The 26,845-nt window shown below is 54.0% G+C and overlaps 1 protein-coding gene and 1 pseudogene across 1 annotated transcript in view; both read right to left on the bottom strand.

Moving 5' to 3' along the window:
* Positions 1 to 7,436: 7,436 nt before the first annotated feature.
* LOC133361221 (arrestin domain-containing protein 1-like) lies at positions 7,437 to 19,615 on the bottom strand (annotated as a pseudogene).
* Positions 19,616 to 24,822: 5,207 nt separating this feature from the next.
* The window catches only part of LOC133361145 (interleukin enhancer-binding factor 3-like), a 46,119-nt gene continuing 44,096 nt past the window's right edge, over positions 24,823 to 26,845 (bottom strand). The window contains exon 22 of the mRNA XM_061580013.1: positions 24,823 to 25,609. Within this exon, the coding sequence (XP_061435997.1) occupies positions 25,431 to 25,609 (179 nt within the window). The 3' untranslated portion in view covers positions 24,823 to 25,430. The remainder of the gene's footprint in view (positions 25,610 to 26,845) is intronic.

Below are 26,845 nucleotides of genomic sequence, written 5' to 3'. Positions count from 1 at the left end.
CTCAAGACCCAAGACCCAAGACCAGCCATGTGAGGACCCTGGGACGCTGTGAGGGCCAGTGGTGGGACTCTGGAACTCCCGACTCTACGACCTTGTGAGGGCGAGTTCCAGAGCGTAGCCAGAGGAGTGTATCTAGGCTGTGTACCTAGGCTGTGTACCTAGGCTGTAACAGAGTATCAGGAGTGTTGGAGAGTTGGAGTGTTGGACTGTTGGAGTACTGTTGGAGTGTTGTATTGTAATAAAGAAGTTACCTCTACAAGTGTCTCCGGAACCCGTTACACATATATGCACAGAGACCCACAGACTTACAAGATACACCATGCATTTAAGGGACCCATAGACTTACACCGACTCCAAAAGTGTCATTGTATATAGTGAATACTTTATTTAATAAATCAAGTGTTCATCCAAAAAATATGTACAAGCGGACACAATAAAATCATTGCAGACGCTCTATGTACATCGCACCCATCCGAGGCTATAACCTCCGACACTTTAACTTGAACAGTGTGGGTAGGCAATGTCTTATTATCCCAGGAGCACGCGTGTGTAGTAGCTACACGTGTAGTAGTAGCTACACATGTAGTAGCTACTACTACATGTGCAGCTACTACATAAGTAGTATACATAAGTAGTAGCTACTACGTGTAGTAGCTACTACACTACTACACGTGTAGTAGTAGCTACTACATGTGTAGCTACTACACAGTGTAGTAGCTACTACACTACTACACGTGTAGTAGTAGCTACACATGTAGTAGCTACTACTAGATGTGCAGCTACTACAACATGTGTAGCTACTACATGTGTAGTAGCTACACGTGTAGTAGCTACTACTAGATGTGCAGCTACTACAACATGTGTAGCTACTACATGTGTAGTAGCTACACGTGTAGTAGCTACTACTAGATGTGCAGTTACTACAACATGTGTAGCTACTACATAGTAGTAGCTACACGTGTAGTAGCTACTACTACATGTGTAGCTACTACATAAGTAGTAGCTACTACTACATGTGCAGCTCCTACTACACGTGTAGCAGCTACTACATAAGTAGTAGCTACTACGCGTGTAGTAGCTACTACTACATGTGCAGCTACTACAACATGTGTAGCTACTACATAAGTAGTAGCTACACGTGTAGTAGCTACTACTACACGTGCAGCTCTACTACATGTGTAGTAGCTACTACACGTGTAGTAGCTACTACACGTGTAGTAGCTACTACTACATGTGCAGCTACTACAACATGTGTAGCTACTACATAAGTAGTAGCTACACGTGTAGTAGCTACTACTACACGTGCAGCTACTACTACATGTGTAGTAGCTACTACTACATGTGCAGCTACTACAACATGTGTAGCTACTACATAAGTAGTAGCTACACATGGTGTAGCAGCTACTACTACATGTGCAGCTCCTACTACATAAGTAGTAGCTACTACATAAGTAGTAGCTACTACACGTGTAGTAGCTACTACGTGTAGTAGTTACTACATGTGCAGCTACTACTACATGTGTAGTAGTTACATATGTAGTAGCTACACACGCACTTTCAAGGGCCCAGCGCTAAATGCTTTAAAGCTATCAATTCCGGTTCAGTGATTCTGCACTTGCTCTATTACTATAGTACTATACCGCCTTCAACTTTTACGACCGACCGGGTGTTTAAGGGTAGCGATCTGTCATTATCTGGCTGTGTAGCAAATGAAAACATACAATTACTTTACTGGGCAAGTAAAACATTTGCGTGTTTAGATTTTTTGTGTTTTTTTCATTGAGGGCCCCTTTATAACAACAAATGCTACAGGTCCTGCACTCGCTTCATCCGGCACGGGGGGGGGGGGGGGCTCCAGTGAGGGTGTCCCCCACGTTCTACCCCAGCACTGGTGGTGGTGGTGGTAGGGGTAGTGATATGGGTGGTAATAGTGGTAGGGGTAGTGATAGTGGTAGCTATAGTGGTAGGGGTGGTAATAGTGGTAGGGGTAGTGGTGGTAATAGTGATAGTGGTAGAGGTAGTGGTAGAGGTAGTGGTAGTTATAGTGGTAGGGGTAGTGATAGTGGTAGGGGGTAGTGATAGTGGTAGTGATAACGGTGGTAGTCCCGTTGTTGTTATTTTCTTTAAGAGTGTTTACTTTCTCTCTCCCCGGTGGCAGTGGTGGTGGCGGTAGCGGTGGTGGTGGCAGAGGTGGTGGTGGTGGCGGTGGTGGCGGTGGCAGAGGTGGTGGCGGCAGTTGTGGCGTTGGTGGTGGTGGTGGCGGTGGTGTTGGCATTCGTTTCAAATCGCCATCTCTCTCGACATCGCCAGGAGTTGCGGACGGGCGGAGATGGAGAGGCAGCGCCGACAGTTGCCCAAGTTCTGCCGTCCTCCGCTGATGAAGATGTCTCCAGCCAACGGCACGGAGCGTGTTTCACACGAGCGTAAAACCCGGATAACAACGCAGATGGAACAGATGGAGATTAGTCCACACACGGTATAGAAGGGAGTGAGATGGAACAGATAGAGATTAGTCCACACACGGGTAGAAGGGAGTGAGATGGAACAGATGGAGATTAGTCCACACACACGGTGTAGAAGGGAGTGAGATGGAACAGATGGAGATTAGTCCACACACACGGTGTAGAAGAGAGTGAGATGGAACAGATGGAGATTAGTCCACACACGGTGTAGAAGGGAGTGAGATGGAACAGATGGAAATTAGTCCACACACGGTATAGAAGGGAGTGAGATGGAACAGATAGAGATTAGTCCACACACGGGTAGAAGGGAGTGAGATGGAACAGATGGAGATTAGTCCACACAGGGGTAGCAGGGAGTGAGATGGAACAGATGGAGATTAGTCCACACAGGGGTAGCAGGGAGTGAGATGGAACAGATGGAGATTAGTCCACACATAGTGCTAGAAGGGAGTGAGATGGAACAGATGGAGATTAGTCCACACATGGTGCTAGAAGGGAATGAGATGGAACAGATGGAGATTAGTCCACACATAGTGCTAGAATGGAGTGAGATGGAACAGATGGAGATTAGTCCACACACGGTGTAGAAGGGAGTGAGATGGAACAGATGGAGATTAGTCCAAAGCAATTTTCGTCTATATAATGTGTATAAACATTATGTTATACACATTGTATATGTAATGTATATAAACATTACGTATACAGCAGAACTCCTCTTAACGACGTCAATTTGTTCCAAGGAACTGGTGGTCCATCGAGTCTGGGAAACACACGCCCAAGACTTCATTCATTCACCCACTAAGCAGTACTTTGCGATGTTAACAAGTATAACCCGTAATAACAAAGTTTTTCACTATAAATCCTTTATATGCGTGGCGGCTAGAGTCCTCTCGTCCTCTGGCTTGAGATGACTGCCACCTATGGGTCAGATGATTGCATTGCACCATTAAGCAATTGGAAATTAAATATAATATTTTGTCCTAAAAAGTGTAAAATTTTTGAATTTTTTTTCACGAACATTAATTGTCTCGCAACGAGTCTGTGTGCAAAATGTCAGCTCGATTGGATCACGGGAAGTGGGTTAAAAAACGACCGAAAGATTTGCACAGTCCTAAGCAAGCAAGCGAACTTAATATAAAGGATTTAAAAACAACTCGCATTAACGCGTAAAAATGCCGACGACATCATAGAGAAGCATCGTAGTAAAATAAACAACGATTTAATCTTCTTGGTTCTTTCGATAAAGTCACGTAGAAGGGAAGTAATAAAATATAAAAATAAAACATAATAAAATAAAATATTGTTTTCTTTTTATTATTTTATTACTTCCCTTCTACGTGACTTTACCGAAAGAACCAAGAAGATGAATCCCTGCAGTCACGAAAGCTTTACATCGAAACGATTTAATCGATACAAGTTTACCGTCGCTACAACCGCCCCTGTCGTTAACAGGGGAATGGTCGGTAATCGATTAGTCATCAAGAGGGGTTCTACTTTAATCTACATACGCATTGTATAAACATTCATATTGTATGTTAAATTGTAGATATACAATGCAATATACAATGTTATATCATGTGTACATGTATAGATACAAATATGCATTATATATGCAATGTATTTTCTGTGCATTGTACACTACTATAAACATGTATTTTATATATAAACATGTATTATACTGTGTATATACACACTACACATAAACATGGATTTTATATATAAACATGTATTATACTGTGTATACACACTACACATAACATGTATTTAATATATAAACATGTATTATACTGTGTATATACACACTACACATAAACATGGATTTTATATTTCTACATTGTGCAGCCCGTGGCAAGCGGCACACTTTCTGTTCCGCTAAACTTACATTCATAAAGTGCAGCGCACACACACGGCCCCCCCCCCTGCCCCCCCCCCTCCCCCCCCCCCCATCTCCCCCCGGCCCCCCCGGCACTCTCTACAAGAGCCACAGTCGCTGATGACCGCGGTGGTGACGACGCCAACGGCAGTGGTGGTGGTAGTGGTGGTGGTAGTGGTGGTAGTGGTGGTGGTAGTGGTGGTGGTAGTGGTGGTGGTAGTGGTGGTGGTGGTAGTGGTGGTGGTAGTGGTGGTAGTGGTGGTGGTAGTGTGGTGGTGGTAGTGGTGGTGGTGTTGACGACGTCGACGGTAGTGGTGGTAGTGGTGTAGTGGTGTGTGTGTGGTGATAGTGGTGGTGGTAGTGGTGGTAGTGGTGGTGGTGGTGGTAGTAGTGGTGTAGTGGTGGTAGTGGTGGTGGTGGTGGTAGGTGGTGGTAGTGGTGGTAGTGGTGGTGGTAGTGGTGGTAGTAGTGGTAGTGGTGGTAGTGGTTGTGGTAGTGGTGGTAGTAGTGGTAGTGGTGGTGTGTGGTGGTGGTAGTGTGGTGGTAGTGGTGGTAGTGGTTGTGGTGGTAGTGGTTGTGGTGGTAGTGGTGGTGGTAGTGGTGGTGGTAGTGGTGGTGGTGGTGGTAGTGGTGGTAGTGGTGGTAGTGGTTGTGGTAGTGGTGGTAGTGGTGGTAGTGTGGTGTGGTAGTGGTGGTGGTAGTGGTGGTAGTAGTGGTGGGTGGTAGTGGTGGTGGTAGTGGTGGTGGTGGTGGTAGTGGTGGTGGTAGTGGTGGTGGTAGTGGTTGTGGTGGTCGTGGTGGTGGTAGTGGTGATGGTAGTGGTGGTGGTAGTGGTGGTAGTGGTTGTGGTGGTAGTGGTGGTGGTAGTGGTGGTGGTAGTGGTTGTGGTGGTAGTATAGTGGTAGTGGTGGTGGTAGTGGTGGTGGTAGTGGTGGTAGTAGTAGTGGTGGTAGTGGTGGTGGTAGTGGTGGTGGGGTGGTGTAGTGGTGGTAGTGGTTGTGGTGGTAGTGGCGGTGGTAGCGGTGGTAGTAGTGGTGGTAGTGGTGGTCGTGGTGGTAGTGGGGTGGTAGTGGTGGGGTAGTAGTAGTGGTAGTAGTGGTAGTAGTGGTGGTAGTGGTGGTGGTAGTAGCGGTAGTAGCGGTGGTAGTGGTGGGGTAGTAGTTGGTAGTAGTGGTGGTAGTGGTAGTGGTGGTAGTAGCGGTAGTGGTGGTAGTGGCAAGCGAACGCGTTTGGGTCAACCCCCCCATGTGCACGGACTCAATGGATGACCCCTTACCGCGTGCTAGCGGTGCTCGATAGCGTCACAACCGCCGCCAACGCCACGGGCCGCCACCATCGGCGTCACGCGTCACCCGAGCCTGTCGCCGTGACGACGCGTCGCGCCCGTGCCTGTCGCCGTGACGACGCGTCGCGCCCGTGCCTGTCGCCATGACGACGCTCTTGCGAGTCGCGCAGAGTTACCCGAACAACAACATCAACAACTAAAATTAAAAAGGAAAACAAAAACGACACAAGTGAGCGTCGTCGTTACACGCCGCGGATCCGGCTTCGCACGCCGGCGCGCGCCGGTGCACGACGGCGCACGCGAGGCAGACAAGGTTCCCGCGCGCCGCCTCCGAGCGACACTTGGGGCAAGTGCTGCTCGTAGCGAGTCGCTGGCGGTGGCGGCGGCGGCGGCTACGAAGGCCGGCACGCTGTGACGCACCAGCCGGGTCGGGGGCGTCCGCCTTTGCCTCTCCCGGTTGTCGATGTTCTACTCCGCGCCCGCATCTTGACCGTGCTGCTGCTGCTTCTAAGCCTAGGGACCCCCCCCCCCACCAGTGGCAGCTGTCCCTGTGCGGCACAAGGCTGCACGCAACACCAGGCGTACTGAACACAAAGGCGCACACGTTCACGTCGAAACTCACAGACCTACACGTGATGTACAGACACGTAGGACTCGTGCAGAGAGCCACGACTCATCGCCTGACAGCCACAGACTCACACGGAGAGTCACGGACTCACACAGAGAGTCACAGACTCACACAGAGACCCACAGACTCACACGGAGTCACAGACTCACACAGAGACCCACAGACTCACACAAAGACCCACAGACTCACACAGAGAGTCACAGACTCACCAGAGACCCACAGACTCACACAGAGACCCACAGACTCACACAGAGACCCACAGACTCACACAGAGACCCACAGACTCACACGGAGACCCACAGACTCACACGGAGTCACAGACTCACACAGAGACCCACAGACTCACACAGAGACCCACAGACTCACACAGAGAGTCACAGACTCACACAGAGACCCACAGACTCACACAGAGACCCACACTCACACAGAGACCCACAGACTCACACAGAGACCCACAGACTCACACGGAGACCACAGACTCACACGGAGTCACAGACTCACACAGAGACCCACAGACTCACAGAGACCCACAGACTCACAGAGAGTCACAGACTCACACAGAGACCCACAGACTCACACAGAGACCCACAGACTCACACAGAGACCCACAGACTCACACGGAGTCACAGACTCACACAGAGACCACAGACTCACACAGACCCACAGACTCACACAGAGACCGACAGACTCACACAGAGACCACAGATCACACGGAGACCCACAGACTCACACGGAGTCACAGACTCACACAGAGACCCACAGACTAACACAGAGACCCACAGACTCACACAGAGGTCACACTCACACAGAGACCCACAGACTCACACAGAGACCCACAGACTCACACAGAGACCCACAGACTCACACGGAGAACCACAGACTCACACGGAGTCACAGACTCACACACAGAGACCCACAGACTCGCACAGAACCCACAGACTCACACAGAGACACGTAGACTCACACAGAGACCCACAGACTCACACAGAGACCCACAGACTCACACAGAGACCCACAGACCCAACAGAGAGCCATGGGTCGTGGTGCTGGTGGTGGTGTGGTGGCGTGCGTGCCCAGTGGCGCTGCTTGCGAGCCGCAGCGCCTTGCACCCACCCCCCGTGCACTCCGCCAGCGTCTTTCTGCCTAGGGGACCCCCAGTGGCAGTGGCGGTGGGGGGTGGGGCCCCCCTCACTCCCCGCAGGGGGCCCCTGGCCCCCCGGCGCCGCTGCCGCCTTGGCGAGGTCGGGGGGGGGGCGCGTCCATCTGTGCGCCGTCGCCGCTCGCCGCCTGACAGCTCTAGTAGTAGAAGGCGGCGGGTCTGGGGGTGCGGAGAGACACGGAGACACAGAGACAGACACAGAGACAGGGAGACACAGATATAGACACAGAGACACAGATATAGACCAGAGATAGAGACACGGAGACACAGAGGACGACACAGAGACACGGAGACACAGATATAGACACAGAGACAGAGACAGAGACACGGAGACAGATATAGACACAGAGACAGAGAACGGCAGCCGGAGATAGACACGGAGACACGGAGACACAGATATAGACACAGAGACACAGATATAGACACAGAGACAGAGACACAGCAGTCGGAGATAGACACAGAGACAGACACAAAGACAGACACAGAGCAGAGACAGACACAGAGACAGACGCAGAGACAGACACAGAGACAGACACAGACACAGAGATAGACACAGGGACAGACACGGAGACAGACACAGAGACACAGAGACAGACAGACAGAGACAGACACAGAGACAGAGAGACAGAGCACAGAGACAGACAGACAGAGACAGACACAGACACGGAGACAGAGAGACAGACACAGAGACAGACACACGTACACACACATACACACACGCACACACACGCAAGCACCCATGCACGCACACACACGCACACACACGCACGCACACACATACGCGCACACACACACACACGCACACACACGCGCACACACACACGCACGCACACACGCACGTATACACACACACACGCACACACACGCGCACACACACACGCGCACACACACGCGCGCACACACACGCACACACGCACGCATACACACACACGCACGCATACACACACACGCACGCATACACACACACGCACGCATACACACACACGCACACATCCCCCCAGCCGCCCTCCACTCACCGTAGGGAAAGAGGGCGGCACTGAACTCGGGAGGAAGCAGCAAAGGATGATGGGACGAGGCGGGCTCGGCGCCAGCGGCGGCACCGGCAGCGCCGCCGTGAAGAACGGCACCGTCTCCCCCGGCGCAGGCAAAGCTGAGGGGCGCCAACACCAAACGGCGACGCCGGGGGGACCGGTGCCAGGGGGGCTAAGGCACCGCCGCTGGCACCGGAGGGTGTCGGCGTCAACGCGGCTGTGCGTGGGCGTGGGGAAGTAGCGTCCGTCCTGCAGCTGCGAGTGCAGCTTGGTGGCAGAGCGGTCGCAGAGGCCTCTACGGCACGGGGTGGGGGGAGGGGGCGGCGAGGGGGGAGGGGGGTGAGCGCGGTGAGTGTGGTGAGCGTGGTGTGGTGATCGCGGTGGTGAGCGCGGTGAGCGGTGATTGTGGTGAGCGCGGTGTGGTGAGCGTGGTGTGCGGTGAGCGTGGTGTACGGGGGTCAGGGTGACACACACACAGGGTGATACACACGGGGTCAGGGTGACACACACACAGGGTGACACACACAGGGTGACACCCACCACACGGGGTGACACACACACAGGGTGACACCACACAGGGTGCACACACACAGGGTGACACACACATAGGGTGACACACACATAGGGTGACACACACACAGGGTGACACACACACAGGGTGCAACACACACACAGGTGACACACACACACAGGGTGACACACACACAGGGTGACACACACACACGGGGTGACACACACACAGGGTGACCACACACAGGGTGACACACACACAGGGTGACAACACACACAGGGTGACACACACACACAGGGTGACACACACACAGGGCGACACACACACACGGGGTGACACACACACAGGGGGACACACATACAGGGTGACACACACACATAGGGTGACACACACAACAGGGTGACACACACACAGGGTGACCCACACAACAGGGTGACACACACACACAGGGTGACACACACACAGGGCGACACACACACACAGGGTTGACACACACACACAGGGCGACACCACACAACAGGTTGACACACACACAGGGTGACACACACAAGGGTGACACACACACACAGGGCGACACACACACAGGTGACACACACACACAGGGCGACACACACACCACAGGGGACACACACACACAGGGTGACACACACACAGGGCGACACACACACAGGGTGACACACACACACTAGGGTGACACACCACACACAGGGCGACACACACCACACAGGGTGACACACACACACAGGGTGACACACACACAGGGCGCACACAACACACACAGGGTGACACACACACAGGGCGACACACCACCACAGGGTGACACACACACACAGGGTGACACACACACACAGGGGTGACACCACACACAGGGCGACACCCACACACAGGGTGACCACACACAGGTGCGACACACACACAGGGTGCACACGGCTGAGTGTCGGCGTCTCACCGTACAGCCGCCGTCTCCACCACCACCGCCGCCGCCATAGCGACCGCCGTGGGTGGCGGCAGGGGCGGTGCGGTGGGCGTGAGCGCCGTGGCGGGCCCGGGCCCAGGGAGCGCAGCACCGGCACGTTCCCCACCACGATGGGCAGCGTGGCCGCCACGCCGATGCTGCGGATCGCCACCTGCGGGGACGGGGGAGGGAGGCAAAGGCGGGTCGGCTCGGATGTGGCGGTGGAAAAAGACGACCCGCGCCGCATCTGGGCCGGCTCGGCTCGGATTGTGGCGGTGGAAAAAGGACGACCCGTGCCGCATTCGGGCCGGCTCGGCTCAGATGAGGCGGTGGAAAAAGACTCGCGCCGGATCCGGGCCGGCTCGGCTCAGATGAGGCGGTGGAAAAAGACGACCCGCGCCGCATCCGGGCCGGGTCGGATGTGGCGGTGGAAAAAAAAAGATCGTCGCCGGGAGAGGAGTGGGGTTATGGGGGAGGGGGGGCGGTACCTGGACGAAGTAGTCGACGTCGATGAGGTGGCACAGGAAGAGCTGCGACTGCGGCAGCGGCGGCAGCGCGATGCGCTCCAGCCACTGCGCCTGCTGGCGCGCCCCCCACCGAGCCGCCTCCCGCTGCGCCAGCGTGCGCATGTCGTACATCACGCAGCGCCCGCGGAACGTCCCTTCTACGCACACGCACACACACGCACGCACGCACACACGCACACGCACGCACGCGCACACGCACGCACCACAACGCAGACACACGCACGCACACACGAACGCACGCACGCACAGCACCACCAACACACGCACACACACACTCACACGCGCACACGCGCACACCGCACCCACACACACGCACACACACGCAGACACACGCGCAGGACACGCAGACACACACGCACACGCGCACACACACCAACCACACGCACACACACACTCACACACGCACCACGCGCACACGCACACACGCACACACGCACGCACACGTGCACGCAGACACACACATACGCACACACACACACGCAGACACAACACACCACACACACGCAGACCACACACACGCACGGACGGTGTAGCCTTCAACAGAGCGTTCCGCGCCTACGAAGGAGCGTTGTGCGTGGGCAGAGCACGTACGGCCCGCCCGCCCGGCCCTGTCTCTCCCCGCCCACCCCGGTGGGGACGTTGACCACGCACGGCATCGGTAAGCCTGGCACCGGTGCCCGGGGTCACCCCCCCCCCCCCGCCCCACCTGCACAAGGGTCGCGGTGATGCCGGAGACGCTTTTGCCGGTGCCGTTGTTGATGAGGCAGGTGAGGTGGATGACCCTGGCCCGGCACGTAGCCCCGCAGGTCGGAGCTCACGGCCAGCGTGACCGTGGCGCTCTTGAAGAGCGAGTAGTTCACCTTCTTCTGCACCCTCCACCACGGACGGGCACTGCCAGCCGCAACGGGGCGGGCACACAGAGAGCCATAGACTCACACAGAGAGCCATAGACTCACACAGAGACCCATAGACCTCACACAGAGACCCATAGACTCATCATAGAGACCCGTAGACTCACACAGAGAGCCACAGACTCACAGAGACACATAGACTCACATAGAGATCCATAGACTCACACAGAGACCCATAGACTCACACAGAGACCCATAGACTCACACAGAGACCCGTAGACTCATCATAGAAACCCATAGACTCACACAGAGAGCCATAGGACTCACACAGAGACCTATAGACTCAGCGTAGGAGACACGTAGACTCATCACACAGAGACCCATAGACTCATCACACAGAGACCCATAGACTCATCACACAGAGACCCATAGACTCATCACACACAGATAGACCCATAGACTAACACAGAGACCCATAGACTCACACAGAGACCCGTAGACCTCATCATAGAGACCCATAGACTCATCACACACAGATAGACCCATAGACTCACACAGAGACCCATAGACTCATCAACACACAGATAGACCCATAGACTCATCATAGAGACACATAGACTCACACAGAGAGTCATAGACTCGCACAGAGACCCATAGACTCATCATAGAGACCCATAGACTCATCATAGAGACCCATAGACTCATCATAGACACCCATAGACTCATCATAGAGACCCATAGACTCATCACAGAGACCCATAGACTCATCACACAGACCCATAGACTCATGATAGAGACCCATAGACTCATCACACAGAGACCCATAGCCTCGTCACACAGAGACCCACAGACTCATCACACAGAGCACCACAGACTCCCCACACAGAGACCCACAGACTCATCACACAGAGACCCACATACTCATCACACAGAGACCCACAGACCTCACCACACAGAGACCCACAGACTCATCACACACAGAGACCCACAGACTCACCACACAGAGACCCACAGACTCACCATACACAGACCCACAGACTCACCACACAGAGACCCACAGACTCACACAGAGACCCACAGACTCACCACACAGAGACCCACAGGACTCACCACACAGAGACCCACAGACTCATCACAGAGAGACCCACAGACTCACACAGAGACCCACAGACTCACCACACAGAGATCCACAGACTCACCACACAGAGACCCACAGACTCACCACACAGAATCCACAGACTCACCACTCACACAGAGACCCACAGACTCACCACACAGAGACCCACAGACACACCACACAGAGACCCACAGACTCACCACACAGAGACCCATAGACTCACCACACAGAGACCCATAGACTCACCCACAAAGAGACCCATAGACTCACCACACAGAGACCCACAGACTCACCACACAGAGACCCACAGACTCACCACACAGAGACCCACAGACTCATCACACAGAGACCCACAGACTCACCACACAGAGACCCACAGACTCATCACACAGAGACCCACAGACTCATCACACAGAGCCCCACAGACTCACCACACAGAGACCCACAGACTCACCACACAGAGACCCACAGACTCACCACACAGAGAGACCCATAGACTCACCACACAGAGACCCACAGACTCGCCAAACAGAGACCCACAGACTTACCACACAGAGACCCACAAACTCACCACACAGAGACCCACAGACTCGCCACACAGAGACCCACAGACTCACCACACAGAGACCCACAGACTCACCACACAGACCCATAGACTCATGATAGAGACCCATAGACTCATCACACAGAGACCCACAGACTCGCCACACAGAGACCCACAGACTCACCACACAGAGACCCACAGACTCACCACACAGAGACCCACAGACTCATCACACAAAGACCCACAGACTCATCACACAGAGACCCACAGACTCACCACACAGAGAGACCCACAGACTCACCACACAGAGACCCACAGACTCACTACACAGAGACCCACAGACTCACACAGAGACCCACAGACTCACACAGAGACCCACAGACTCACCACACAGAGACCCACAGACTCATCACACAGAGACCCACAGACTCACACAGAGACCCACAGACTCATCACACAGAGACCCACAGACTCACCACACAGAGAGACCCACAGACTCACCACACAGAGACCCACAGACTCACCACACAGAGAGACCCACAGACTCACACAGAGACTTGCACATCAAATCGCCCGAGCTCTGTGATCCTATCACTGTCGCTTTGATGGCGATGGCAGTGGGTGGTGACGATGGCGATGGCGGGTAGTGATGGCGATGGTGATGGTGGTGATGATGGCGATGGTGGTAGTGATGGCGATGGTGGTAGTGATGGTGGTGGCGATGGTGGTAGTGATGCCGATGGTGATGGTGGTAGTGATGGCGGTGATGGTGGTAGTGATGGCGGTGATGGTGGTAGTGATGGCAGTGGTGACGACGGTGGTGGTGATGGTGGTAGTGATGGCGGTGATGGTGGTAGTGATGGCGATGGTGGTAGTGGTGGCCGGGTGATGGTGATGGCGGTGGTGGTGGTAGTGATGGCGGTGATGGTGGTAGTGATGGCGGTGATGGTGGTAGTGATGGTGGTGATTGGCGGTGATGGTGGTAGTGATGGCGGTGATGGCGGTGATGGTGGTGGTGATGGGCGGTGATGGTGGTGGTGATGGTGGGCGGCGCGTGGCGATGTCTGCGGTGACGATGCGGTGATGGCGGTGATGTAGTGATGGTGGTAGTAATGGCGGTAGTGATGGCGGTAGTGATGGTAGTGTGGTGGTAGTGATGATGGTAGTGATGGTGATTGGCGGTGATGGTGTAGTGATGGTGGTAGTGATGGTGATGGCTGTAGTGGATGGTGGTAGTGATGGTGATGGTTGTAGTGATGGTGATGGCGATGGTGGTAGTGATGGCGGTGATGGTGGTAGTGATGGCGGTGATGGTGGTAGTGATGGCAGTGGGTGACGACGGTGGTGGTGATGGTGGTAGTGATGGCGGTGATGGTGGTAGTGATGGCGATGGTGGTAGTGGTGGCGGTGATGGTGATGGCGGTGGTGGTGGGTAGTGATGGCGGTGATGGTGGTAGTGATGGCGGTGATGGTGTGTAGTGATGGTGGTGAGGCGGTGATGGTGGTAGTGATGGTGGTGATGGCGGGTGATGGTGGTGTGATGGCGGTGATGGTGGTGGTGATGGTGGCGGCTGCGGTGGCGATGTCTGCGGTGACGATGGCGGGTGATGGCGGTGATGGTAGTGATGGTGGTAGTAATGGCGGTAGTGATGGCGGGTAGTGATGGTAGTGATGGTGGTAGTGATGATGGTAGTGATGGTGATGGCGGTGATGGTGGTAGTGATGGTGGTAGTGATGGTGATGGCGGTAGTGATGGTGGTAGTGATGGTGATGGTGGTAGTGATGGTGATGGCGATGGTGATGGTGGTGGCGGTGATGGTGGTAGTGATGGCGGTGATGGTGATAGTGATGGCGGGTGATGGTGATGGTGGCGGTGGCGGGGACTGACGCGGCAGTCGGGCAGCAGGTTGAGGTCGAGGGGGTTGAGCACGTAGAGGGGTGTGCGGGCGCTCTGGTCGGCGCGGTACCACGCCGCCTCCAGCACGGCCTGCACCGAGTACTCCACGCGCCCCAAAGCGGCCCTCAAACGACGTCGGCACCGACACTGGGCGGGCACGGGGGGAATGGGGAGTGGGGGGAGTGGGGGTGGGGGGAGTGGGGGTGGGGAGAGTGGGGTGGGGGGAGACGGGGGCAGACGAGAGTGAGCGGGCGAGCGGGGGGTGAATGACCAAGTGTGGGAGCGCGAGTGAGTGAACGAGTGATTGAGTGAACGAGTGCGGGAGCGAGAGATTGAGCGAGTGAGTGAACGAGTCGGTGTGGTAGTGAGTGAGCGAGTGAGTGAGCCAGTGAGCGAGCGAGTGAGCGAGTGCGGGAGCGAGCGATTGAGCGAGTGAGTGAATTAGTTAGCAAGTGTGGTAGTGAGCGATTGAGCGAGTGAGTGAACGAGTGAACGAGTCAGTGTGGGAGCGAGTGAGCCAGTGAGTGAGCGAATGAGTGAGCGAGTGAGGAAGCAAACGAGTGAGTGAGTGAGTGAGTGAACGAGTCGGTGTGGTACCGAATGAGTGAGCGAGTGAGCGAGTGAACGAGTCGGTGCGGGAGCGAGTGAGTGAGCGAGTGAGCCAGTGAGTGAGTGAACGAGTCAGTGTGGTACCGAGTGAGCGGTGAGTGAGTGAGCCAGTGGTGAGCGAGTGAGTGAGTGAGCCAGTGAGTGAGTGAGCGAGCGAGCGAGTGAGCGAGTGAGCGAGCGAGTGAGTGAGCGAGTGAGCCAGTGAGTGAGCCAGTGAGTGAGCGAGCGAGTGAGTGAGTGAGTGAGCGAGCGAGCGAGTGACGATTGAGTGAGTGAGGTGAGTGAGCGAGCGAGTGAGTGATTGAGCGAGTGAGCGAGCGAGTGAGTGAGTGAGCGAGTGAGCCAGTGAGTGAGCCAGTGAGTGAGTGAGCGAGTGAGTGAGTGAGCGAGCCAGTGAGTGAGTGAGCGAGCGAGTGAGCGAGCCAGTGAGTGAGTGAGTGAGCCAGTGAGCGAGTGATTGAGCGAGTGAGCGAGCGAGTGAGGGCGAGCGGTGCGGCCGGCTCACTGGGCAGGGGGAAGTGGAAGGTGAAGGAGTGGTTGCCGGAGCCCAGTGCTCCTGACGAGTCTGGAAAACAGGGAAACCGCGCGGGTCAACGGCGCCCCGAGCCACGCGAGCGAGCCAGAGCGAGCCAGAGCCACGCGAGCGAGCCAGAGCGAGCCAGGCCAGGGGGTGGTGGTTGTGCATCTCAACCGGTGCCGGACCATCGCTCGTTGTCGTATCGTTGATGAACGCCCATCGTTGGTAGACAAGACGGTGACGTCGCTTTCACGGGAAGGTCAAGAACCACGAGGAGGTTCTTTCTTAATTTTAGAACTTTCGTGACTGCAGGAATTATTATTTGGTTCTTTTGGTTAAGTCACGTCTAAAGATAAAATAATAAATTAAATTAAATAATTTAATTTGTGACCGAGTGAGTGAGCGAGCGAATTTAGGAGGTTCTTCTCTTGATGACAACTCCAGATTGTCAGAGGTCACTCACAACAGCCCCACCTAGCGGAGACGTCACGGGCCACCGCCACCACCACCACCGCCACCAACGCCGCCACCTCCATCACCGCCGCCACCACCACCAACACCGCCACCATCACCGCCACCACCACCGCCACCACCACCGCCACCACCATCACCACCATCACCCCCACCACCACCAACACCGCCACCACCGCCGCCGCCACCACCACCACCACCGCCACCACCGCCGCCACCACCACCACCACAACCACCTTCCCCGTTATTGGCCTGCGTGGCATTCCTAAGCAGTGCCCTTTCATTTCTTGACCGAATTCGAAAAAAATGCCTCTTGTTGTTGTTGTGGTTGTTGTTTTTGTTGTGCAGTTGAGTCCGCCAGCGGGGGCAGTGAGTGGGGGCAGGGAGTGGGGGCAGGGAGTGGGGGAGTGCCCCCCCCCCGTGTGCCCACTCCACGTTACCTTTCTTCCACAGCAGCAGCGCGAGGCGCACGTACTGCTCCGTTGCCTCCGGCTCGGATGAGGAGCCCCCCCCCTTCTGGCTCACCTGGCAGCGGCCCACGCACTTGGCGTGCACGGCTGGGGGGCCCCGGGTCGGGTGGTGGGGGGCCCCGCGGACACACAGAGGGACACACACACGGACACGCACGGACACACACACACACGCAGGGACACACACGAACACGCACACACACACACGCACACACACGCACGGACAAACACGCAGGGACACACACATGCACGGACGGACACACATGCACGGACGGGCACACACACACGGACACACACTCACACACGGACACACACACACACGCACGAGCACACACACGCACGGGCACACACACGCACGGGCACACACACGCACGGAACACACACACGCACGGGCACACACACGCACACACACACACGGACACACACACACACGGGCACACGCACGCACGGACACACACACGCACGGGTACACACACGCACACACACACCCACGCGCGCACACACACACAGGGATGATTAGAAAACTCTGGACCAGTTTCAACATTCAGTGACTCACCAGTTCGCGATTGCGTCAAAGCAGCTGAGAGGCTGCAGAGGTGAGAGGGAGGGAGAGGGTGGTGAGAGAGAGAGGGGTGATGAGAGGGAGGGAGAGGGTGGGAGAGGGTGGTGAGAGGGTGGTGATGAGGGTGGTGAGAGGGTGGGGGAGGGGTGGTGAGAGGGAGGGAGAGGGTGGGGGAGGGTGGTGAGAGGGTGGTGAGAGGGAGGGAGAGGGTGGTGAGAGGGTGGTGAGAGGGTGGGGGAGGGTGGTAAGAGGGTGGTAAGAGGGTGGTGAGAGGGAGGGGAGAGGGTGGTGAGAGAGAGAGGGGTGATGAGGGGAGGGAGAGGGTGGGTGAGAGGGTGGTGAGAGGGGTGGGTGTGAGAGGGTGGTGAGAGGGTGGGGAGCGGGTGGTGAGGGGGTGGTGAGAGGGTGGTGAGAGGGTGGTGAGAGGGGTGGTGAGAGGGTGGTGAGCGGGTGGTGAGAGGGTGGTGAGAGGGTGGTGAGAGGGTGGTGAGAGGGTGGTGAGAGGGTGGTGAGAGGGTGGTGAGAGGGTGGTGAGAGGGTGGTGAGAGGGTGGTGAGAGGGTGGTGAGAGGGTGGTGAGAGGGTGGTGAGAGGGTGGTGAGTGGGTGGTGAGAGGGTGGTGAGAGGGTGGTGAGAGGGTGGTGATGGGGTGGTGAGAGGGTGGTGAGAGGGTGGTGAGAGGGTGGTGAGAGGGTGGTGAGAGGGTGGTGAGAGGGTGGTGAGAGGGTGGTGAGAGGGTGGGGAGGGTGGGGAGAGGGTGGTGAGAGAGAGAGGGGGTGATGAGAGGGAGGGAGAGGGTGGGTGGGGAGATGGTGGGGAGAGGGAGGGAGAGGGTGGTGAGAGGGTGGAGTTGGGAGGATAAGTGGAGGTGGTAGTGGTGGAGAGACGTGAGCAGGTGAGGTGGTGGAGGTGGAGGTGATGGAGGTGGAGGTGGTGGAGGTGGTGGAGGGAGAGACGTGAGGTGGAGGTGGTGGTGGTTGACGTGGTGGAGGTGGAGAGACGTGAGCAGGAGAGGACAGGAGGATGATGAGGCTGAGGGGTGGTGGTGCGAGGTGGTGGTGCGAGGTGGTGGTGGTGCGAGGTGGTGGTGGTGGTGGTGCGAGGTGGTGGTGGTGGTGGTGCGAGGTGGTGGTGCGAGGTGGTGGAGTTGGTGGTGGAGGTGGTGGTGGAGTTGTTGGTGGAGTGGTGGTGGAGTAGAGACCTCTGAGCCAGGAGGAGGCTGCCCCGCCGAGGCTGAACGAGGACGTCGCCCGAGACGATGTCCCCGGGGTAGTAGACGAGGCGGTCGCCGTGCAGCAGCACGCGCAGCGACTCCGCCTTGCCCATCGCGAGCGTGGCGCGTGTGTGTGTGTCTGTGTGTGTGAGAGTGTGTGTGAGAGAGTGTGTGTGTGTCTGTGTGTGTCTGTGTGTGTATGTGTGTCTGTGTGTGTGTGTGTCTGTGTGTGTCTGTGTGTGAGTGTCTGTGTGTGTGTCTGTGTGTGTGTGTCTGTGTGTGTGTGTCTGTGTGTGAGTGTCTGTGTGTCTGTGTGTGTGTGTCTGTGTGTGAGTGTGCGTCTGTGTGTGTGTATGTGTGTGTGTGTCTCTGTGTGTGTGTGTCTGTGTGTGAGTGTGTGTCTGTGTGTGAGGGCGAGTGTCTGTGTGTGTGTGTCTGTGTGTGTGTATGTGTGTGTGAGAGAGAGTGTCTGTGTGTGTGTGTATGTGTGTGCGTATCTGTGTGTGTCTGTGTGTGTGTGAGAGAGTGTATGTGTGTGTGTCTGTGTGAGTGTCTGTGAGAGAGTGTCTGTGAGTGTGTGTCTGTGTGTCTGTGTGTATGTCTGTGTTTGAATGTGTATCTGTGTGCGTGTCTACCTGTGTGTGTCTACCTGTGTCTGAGTGTGTCTGTGTGTCTTTATGTGAGTGTCTTTATGTGTGTCTGTGAGGACATCTGCGTGTCTCTGTGTGTGACTCTGAGTGGATGCGTCTGGTCTCAGTGTCTGTGTGTGACTCTGAGTGGGTGCGTCTGTGTCTCAGTGTCTGTGTGTGACTCTGAGTGGGTGCGTCTGTGTCTCAGTGTCTGTGTGGGACCCCCCACGACGGCTCGCTGGGGCAAGTGCCGCGAGCGATCGAGTGTGGGGCGCCTACATGCTCACAGGCGCATGTCGCAGGAGTTGCACTGTACTCTGCACACAACGCGCCAGCCACTCGCTGCCGAGAGGGGGCGAATCGGATTACGACGCCGAGGGGGTGGGGGTGACGCCCCGGCTGACATGTTGGTAAGGGACGTGACGCCCCGGCTGACATGTTGGTAAGGGAGATGCCCCGGCTGACATGTTGGTTAAGGAAGAGACGCCCCGGCTGACATGTTGGTAAGGGAGACGCCCCGGCTGACATGTTGGTAAGGGAGACGCCCCGGCTGACATGTTGGCAAGGGAGGAGACGCCCCGGCTGACATGTTGGTAAGGGAGGAGACGCCCCGGCTGACATGTTGGTGAGGGAGGAGACGCCCCAGCTGACATGTTGGTAAGGGAGGAGACGACCCGGCTGACATGTTGATAAGGGACGAGACGCCCCAGCTGACATGTTGGTAAGGGACGAGACGCCCCAGCTGACGTGTTGGTAAGGGAGGAGACGCCCCGGCTGACATGTTGCTAAGTCAGTTATTCTATGAGCAACATTCTCCACACATGGCGCTTAACGGTGACTTTCCATTCATAGTGACGCGGGCTCCTTGGTACTGGGCCGAGGTGGCTCGGAGGTCAGTCACAGCTGCTCGACTGCGGTTGTATCACGTGCTCAGGCGGAGCCGACGAACCAATGGAATGTCCAAACCGGTCCAGAATTTGCTTTTCTTAGAGCCTAGTCTCCATTGGTGTTGGACCAGATGACGCCAAAAGGCGTACAACTCAAAGACAGCGCACTATCAGAGTATTGAGAGTTCAGGGTAAGCATTTACACTATGAGACCTCCTTTACCAGTGGCAAAATATAGTAATAGGTTTTTTACCCTTTCAACTGGTACAAAAACTGACACCTTTATACAAGGCATCATGTTTGCAATAACCACAAGACAAGCAGTCAAAATGCAAACAAAAAGAAACAACTCTGATGATGATCATGATATGCACTGTCCTTGAAGTTGATTGGTCCACACCCGAGACAGCTTTTCTTAGAGCCTAATCTCCATTGGTGTTGGACCAGATGACGCCAAAAGGCGTACAACTCAAAGACAATGCACTATCAGAGTATTGAGAGCTCGGGGTAAGCAAGGGTAAAAGCCTATTACTATATTTTGCCACTGGTGAAAGAGAAATAGAACTTGTTTTCCCACTACTCTTATTTATTTTCCCCACCGGAAGATTGGCAACCCCGGCTCTGGAAAATCTTGAGGGTGGTGGTGGTGTGTCAAAATCGGTTCTCGTGACGTGGAAGTGGTCGGAAGAAGCAACGTTTATATGAGCGGCTGGCTGAACACGAAGCTTCACAATCTGTTGTCGTATGACCACCGTTTCATTGCTTTCATGGCTTTATTTTGGTGATTTTCGAAAAGTTTTTCGGTTTGGCCATGTTTGTTTGTTGGAGTATAGAGTTAGACTGATGGCCTTAATCTAAGTTGTCTTGTGGTTGTTGTTTGACTTGCATCCCACTGGGATTTTTGCACACAGCGTTGGTGCACGGTGCTTTTTCTGCAATATTTTGCTGTCTTTTCTTGGATTTTCTGTTTGCACTCAGTCACAGTCACTTTAAGATGTTATTTTGTTCATGTTTTTGTTTTTTGTTTGTTGCCGTTGCACCCGATTCAAGAGCCGAATAGCTCACAGGGCTACACCTAATACATGAACTTGAATAGGTTAAGCGGCCGCCGCTGGATCTCAACGCAGCTCCACTCGAGGGGCAACGGCGACATCGTCTGGACCCCATTGGAACCTCATTTGCCAGTAAAAAATATAATTGGTTTTTTTACCCTTCTATCTGGCAACAAAACTGACACCTTTTTTTTACAAGGAGTCATGTTTGCATAGACCACAATACCTGCAGTCATAATGCAAACAAAAAACATAACTCTGATAATGTATGCACTGTCCTTGAAGTTGACTGGTGAGACTATGCTCTAAGGAAAGCTGTCTCGGGTGTGGACCAATCAACTTCAAGGACAGTGCAAATAGATTATCAGAGTTATGTTTTTTGTTTGCATTATGACTGCAGGTATTGTGGTCTATGCAAACATGACTCCTTGTAAAAAAAGGTGTCAGTTTTGTTGCCAGATAGAAGGGTAAAAATTAACCCGTAAAAACAAAGTTTTTCACTCTAAATCCTATATATGCGTGGCGGCTAGAGTCCTCTCGTCCTCTGGCTTGAGATGGCTGCCACCTATGGGTCAGATGATTGTCTGCCAGCATTAAGCAATTGGTAATAAAAAAAAATTTCCCTAAACAGTGTAAAATTTTGGAAAAAAATTTTCACGAAAATAATTTGTCACGCACAACGAGTCTGTGTGCAAAATGTCAGCTCGATTGGATTACAGGAAGTGGGTTAAAAAACGACCGAAAGATTTGCACGGTCGTAGGCAAGCAAGCACGCAAGCAAGCAAGCAAGCGAACTTAATATAAAGGATTTTTAAAAACCAATTGTCATCGTCAGGACCGTTCTACCCGGAACCCGCTCTGTTATGCTGCTGCGCCGGTGTGGGACCGACAATACTTACCTGTCAACCCCTTACCAGCCGCTTATTACAGACCAATTTAGACCTTACTGGTCACCCCGTGCCCTTATACATCTCAAAGTTCATCCTTTAAAGTCCCATCACAAGGGAGAGACACAAACAAATGGACAAACATTAGCAAAACATTGTGTTCATTTATTAAAACAATGTTTTGCTAACGATTTTTTTTGTCCGTATTTAAACGGCTGTTTGCCCATATGGACCTGAAAACTCAATTTCCCCGATTCTAGATTTGAAGCTTTCGTGACTGCAAGGATTCATACTCTTAGGTTTTTTCGGTAAAATCACGTAGGTAAAAAATAATGAATGAAAATATTTTGCTGTGCCTTTTTACACCTGATGAAGGAAGCTTGTGTTGCCTCCGAAACGTCGTGATTTCATTGATTTATTTTCATTTATTTAAATTTTATTTTTATTCATTTTCATCAATTTCCCCGCACAAGAATTTGGGTAAACCATCCCAATACGTCCAAATGACCATAACTTTAACGAGGCAGACTCCAAATTCGCGTGGCTGCCGACATTGAACGGAGCCAACACAACCGAGAATTATGTTGTTTTAATGAACAAGAAACGTGTGCAATCGGCGAAAATTAAAATTAACAAAACTGTCATTATATAAACACAACCAAACGACACAAAACCCGACGCTACTTGGCGACGCTCATGAGTGCGTGAGGTGTCCGTGTATGCCCTTTGTCTGCCCGTGTATCTGTCTGCATGCGCGTGATGATTATCTCCACCAGTCCGGGGCCTCCCCTAGGTCGACTCAGCCTCAAATGAGTACCTAGTGCGGTGTGTAAACATTGCCAATCGGGCATGGTGCATGGCCACCCACCCTCTTGTGCCGGCCTGTGTAGGTGCTCGCTAACAGCACTTGTCCACAAAAAAAACCTCTAAGGCTATAGGGGCGATCTTTGTCTTTGTCTGTCTGCTATCATAGCTATACTCATTGGTTCTTTCGGTAAAGCCACGTGGGTAGAAACAATAACAGATCACGACGTTTCGATCGCCACGCAAGCAATCATCTTCAGGTGGGAGAGAGAAACAGGCTGCTGAAACAATTTCCTTATATGTATAGAGCCGAGAGGGGGAGAGGACCATCTGAGGACCCAATCAAAACCATCACCTTGCCATGCATAGCAGGGGTTACCAAAAAGATTTCCAAAATCTTGAACAAACGCAAGATTCAGGTTCGATTCAACACGGTACACACAATCCGTGGCCTGATCCCACCTGTGAAAGATGTGATTCCTGACATGCAATACCCTGGTGTCTACAAACTTAGTTGTGTCTGCGGTAAAAGTTACATTGGGGAAACTAAAGTTGTCTTCAAATAATAGAGCAATCATTGGAAGGACGTTATTAATTAGGTAAAGCCTTAACTGGTTGTTGATGTTTCCATCCTACATGCCATTGTCAGCAGTTATTTCCGACTCTGAGTGACATTACCAATTTACATTACCAAGTTAAATGTCTTTACATTAACGGGCTAAATGACTCACTAACAAAGCCAACGTTGCTGAGAGAGTTGGAAATAACTGCTGACAATGGCAAGTAGGATGGAAACATCAACAACCAGTTAAAGTTTCGATTTAAAGCTTCTTTCGTGACTGCAGGGATTCATCTTCTTGGTTCTTTCGGTAAAGTCACGTAGAAGGGAAATAATAAAATAATAAAAATAAAACTTAATAAAATAATTCTCACGACGTTTCGGCCACAACGCAAGCAGCCGTCCTCAGGTGAAGAACAGGTCTGTCAGGATGGCTGCTTGCGTTGTGGCCGAAACGTCGTGAGAATTATTTTATTATGTTTTATTTTTATTATTTTATTATTTCTACATGACTTTACCGAAAGAACCAAGAAGATGAACCAGTTAAGGCTTTACCTGGCTTTATAACGTCCTTCCAATGATTGCTTAATTGAACCCATCTTTCGTTTCCCCAATGTAACTTTTACCGCAAACACAACTTAAGTTTGTAGACACCAGGGTATTGCATGCCAGGAATCGCATCTTTCACAGATGGGATCAGGCCGCGGATTTTGTGTACCGTGTTGAATCGAACCTGAAAAGATTTTGGAAATCTTTTTTGGCAACCCCAGCTATGCATGGCAAGGTGATGGTTTTGATTGGGTCCTCAGATGGTCCTCTCCCCCTCTCGGCTCTCTACATATAAGGAAATTGTTTCAGCAGCCTGTTTCTCTCTCCCACCTGAAGATGATTGCTTGCGTGGCGATCGAAACGTCGTGATCTGTTATTGTTTCTACCCACGTGACTTTACCGAAAGAACCAAAGAGCATGGATACCTGCAGTCACGAAAGCTTAACATCATATGTATGTTAGTCTGTAGCTGTATCTCCCTCTCGTCTGTATGCCTGTGTGTCTGTGTGTCTGTGTATCTGTATGCCTGTGTGTCTGTGTGTATGTAGCCCTGTGTCTGTGTATCTGTATGTCTGTGTATCTGTATGCCTGTGTCTGTGTATCTGTATGCCTGTGTCTGTGTATCTGTATGCCTGTGTATCTGTATACCTGTGTGTCTGTGTGTCTGTGTAACTGTATGCCTGTGTCAGTGTATCTGTATGCCTGTATGCCTGTGTATCTGTATTCCTGTGTGTCTGTGTGTATGTAGCCCTGTGTCTGTGTATCTGTATGCCTGTGTATCTGTATACCTGTGTGTCTGTGTGTCTGTGTAACTGTATGCCTGTGTCTGTGTGTCTGTATGCCTGTGTGTCTGCATGCCTGTGTGTCTGTGTATCTGTATGCCTGTGTCTGTGTATCTGTATGCCTGTATGCCTGTGTATCTGTATTCCTGTGTGTCTGTGTAACTGTATGCCTGTGTATCTGTATGCCTGTGTGTCTGTGTATCTGTATGCCTGTGTCTGTGTATCTGTATGCCCGTGTAACTGTATGCCTGTGTATCTGTATGCCTGTGTAACTGTATGCCTGTGTAACTGTATGCCTGTGTATCTGTATGCCTGTGTAACTGTATGCCTGTGTATCTGTATGCCTGTGTATCTGTATGCCTGTGTATCTGTATGCCGGCAACTATGGGTATATCACACAATGGATATAGCGTGTCGAACCCGGGTCAAACCAAACGGCGGGGTGGGAACACTTAAGCCTTGGAACTTTCGCTTCAAACGCAAGGGGGGCATGGGGCAGGGGGCAGAGGGGCAGGGGGCAGAGGGCAGGGGGCAGAGGGCAGAGGGCAGAGGGCAGGGGGCAGGGGGCAGGGGGCAGGGGGCAGGGGGCAGGGGGCAGGGCTAGCGGTACTGCTGGTAGGTCTGCAGCAGCGAGGGGTCGGCGCGTCCGTATCCTGCCACGGGCTGCGACGAGATGTAGACGGTGGGGGTGGCGATGTAGGCCTGCGCCGCGCTGGGGGCCGCCGCGTACGTCACGGGGGCCGCCCCGGCTGGCGCGAACGTTGACTGGGCGCCGTAGCCTGCCCGGGTGTGACGGGGCCATCGAGGCGGTTAGCGACGACGACGACGACGACCGAGAAATGACGAACGAAAGCGAGCCAGCGGTACGAACTGCACGCGAGGATTAGACAGCAATGGGGGGCGGGGGGGGGGGGCGTGCGTGGGACACGAGGGATGTGTGACCGCGGGTAGAGGGGTGCGTGGGGGTGTAGGCGGAGGGTAGGGGAGGGGATCACGGTAGAGGGGTGCGTGGGGGTAGGCGAAGGGTAGGGGAGGGGGTAGGTGAAGGGTAGGGGGTCACGGTACAGGGGTGGGTAGTGGGTAGGGGAAGGGTAGAGGAGGGGGTCAAGGTACAGGGGTGGGTAGGGGGTAGAAGGGTAGGGGGTCACGGGAGAGGGGTGGGTGGGGAATAGGTGAAGGGTAGGGGAGGGGTCAAGGTACAGGGGTGGGTGGGGGGTAGGGGAAGGGTAGGGAGGGGGTCACGGTGCAGGGCTGGGTAGAGGGTAGGAGAAGGGTAGGGGAGGGGTCACGGTACAGGGGTGGGTGGGTGGTAGGGGAAGGGTAGGGGAGGGGGTCACGGTACAGGGGTGGGTGGGGGGTAGGGGAAGGGTAGGGAGGGGGTCACGGTACAGGGGTGGGTAGAGGGTAGGGGAAGGGTAGGGGAGGGGGTCACGGTACAGGGGTGGGTGGGGGGTAGGGGAAGGGTAGGGGAGGGGGTCAAGGTACAGGGGTGGGTGAGGGGTAGGGGAAGGGTAGGGAGGGGGTCACGGTACAGGGGTGGGTAGAGGGTAGGAGAAGGGTAGGGGAGGGGTCACGGTACAGGGGTGGTTAGGGGTAGGGAAGGGTAGGGGAGGGGGTCACGGTACAGGGGTGGGTGGGGGGTAGGGGAAGGGTAGGGGAGGGGGTCACGGTACAGGGGTGGGTGGGGGGTAGGGGAAGGGTAGGGGAGGGGAGGGGGTCACGGAGAGGAGTTTGTACGGGATAGGGGCGGAGGAGGGGAGGGAAAGGTTGGAGGGGCGTGAGGGCGGCAGGGGAGACCGATGGCTCCGAGGGAGCGGGCTCTGTCTCACATCTTCTTGGTTCTTTCGGTAAAGTCACGTAGAAAGGAAATAATAAAATAATAACAATAAAACAATTAAATAATTCTCACGATGTTTCGGGCACAACGCAAGCAGCCGTTGTGGCCGAAACGTCGTGAGAATTATTTAATTGTTTTATTTTTATTATTTTATTATTTCCCTTCTACGTGACTTTAC

Source organism: Lethenteron reissneri, chromosome 71 (assembly GCF_015708825.2).
Source record: "Lethenteron reissneri isolate LAM-NWPU_2019-01 chromosome 71, ASM1570882v1, whole genome shotgun sequence".
NCBI lineage: Eukaryota > Metazoa > Chordata > Hyperoartia > Petromyzontiformes > Petromyzontidae > Lethenteron > Lethenteron reissneri.
This window is presented reverse-complemented; position numbering and strand designations above follow the sequence as displayed.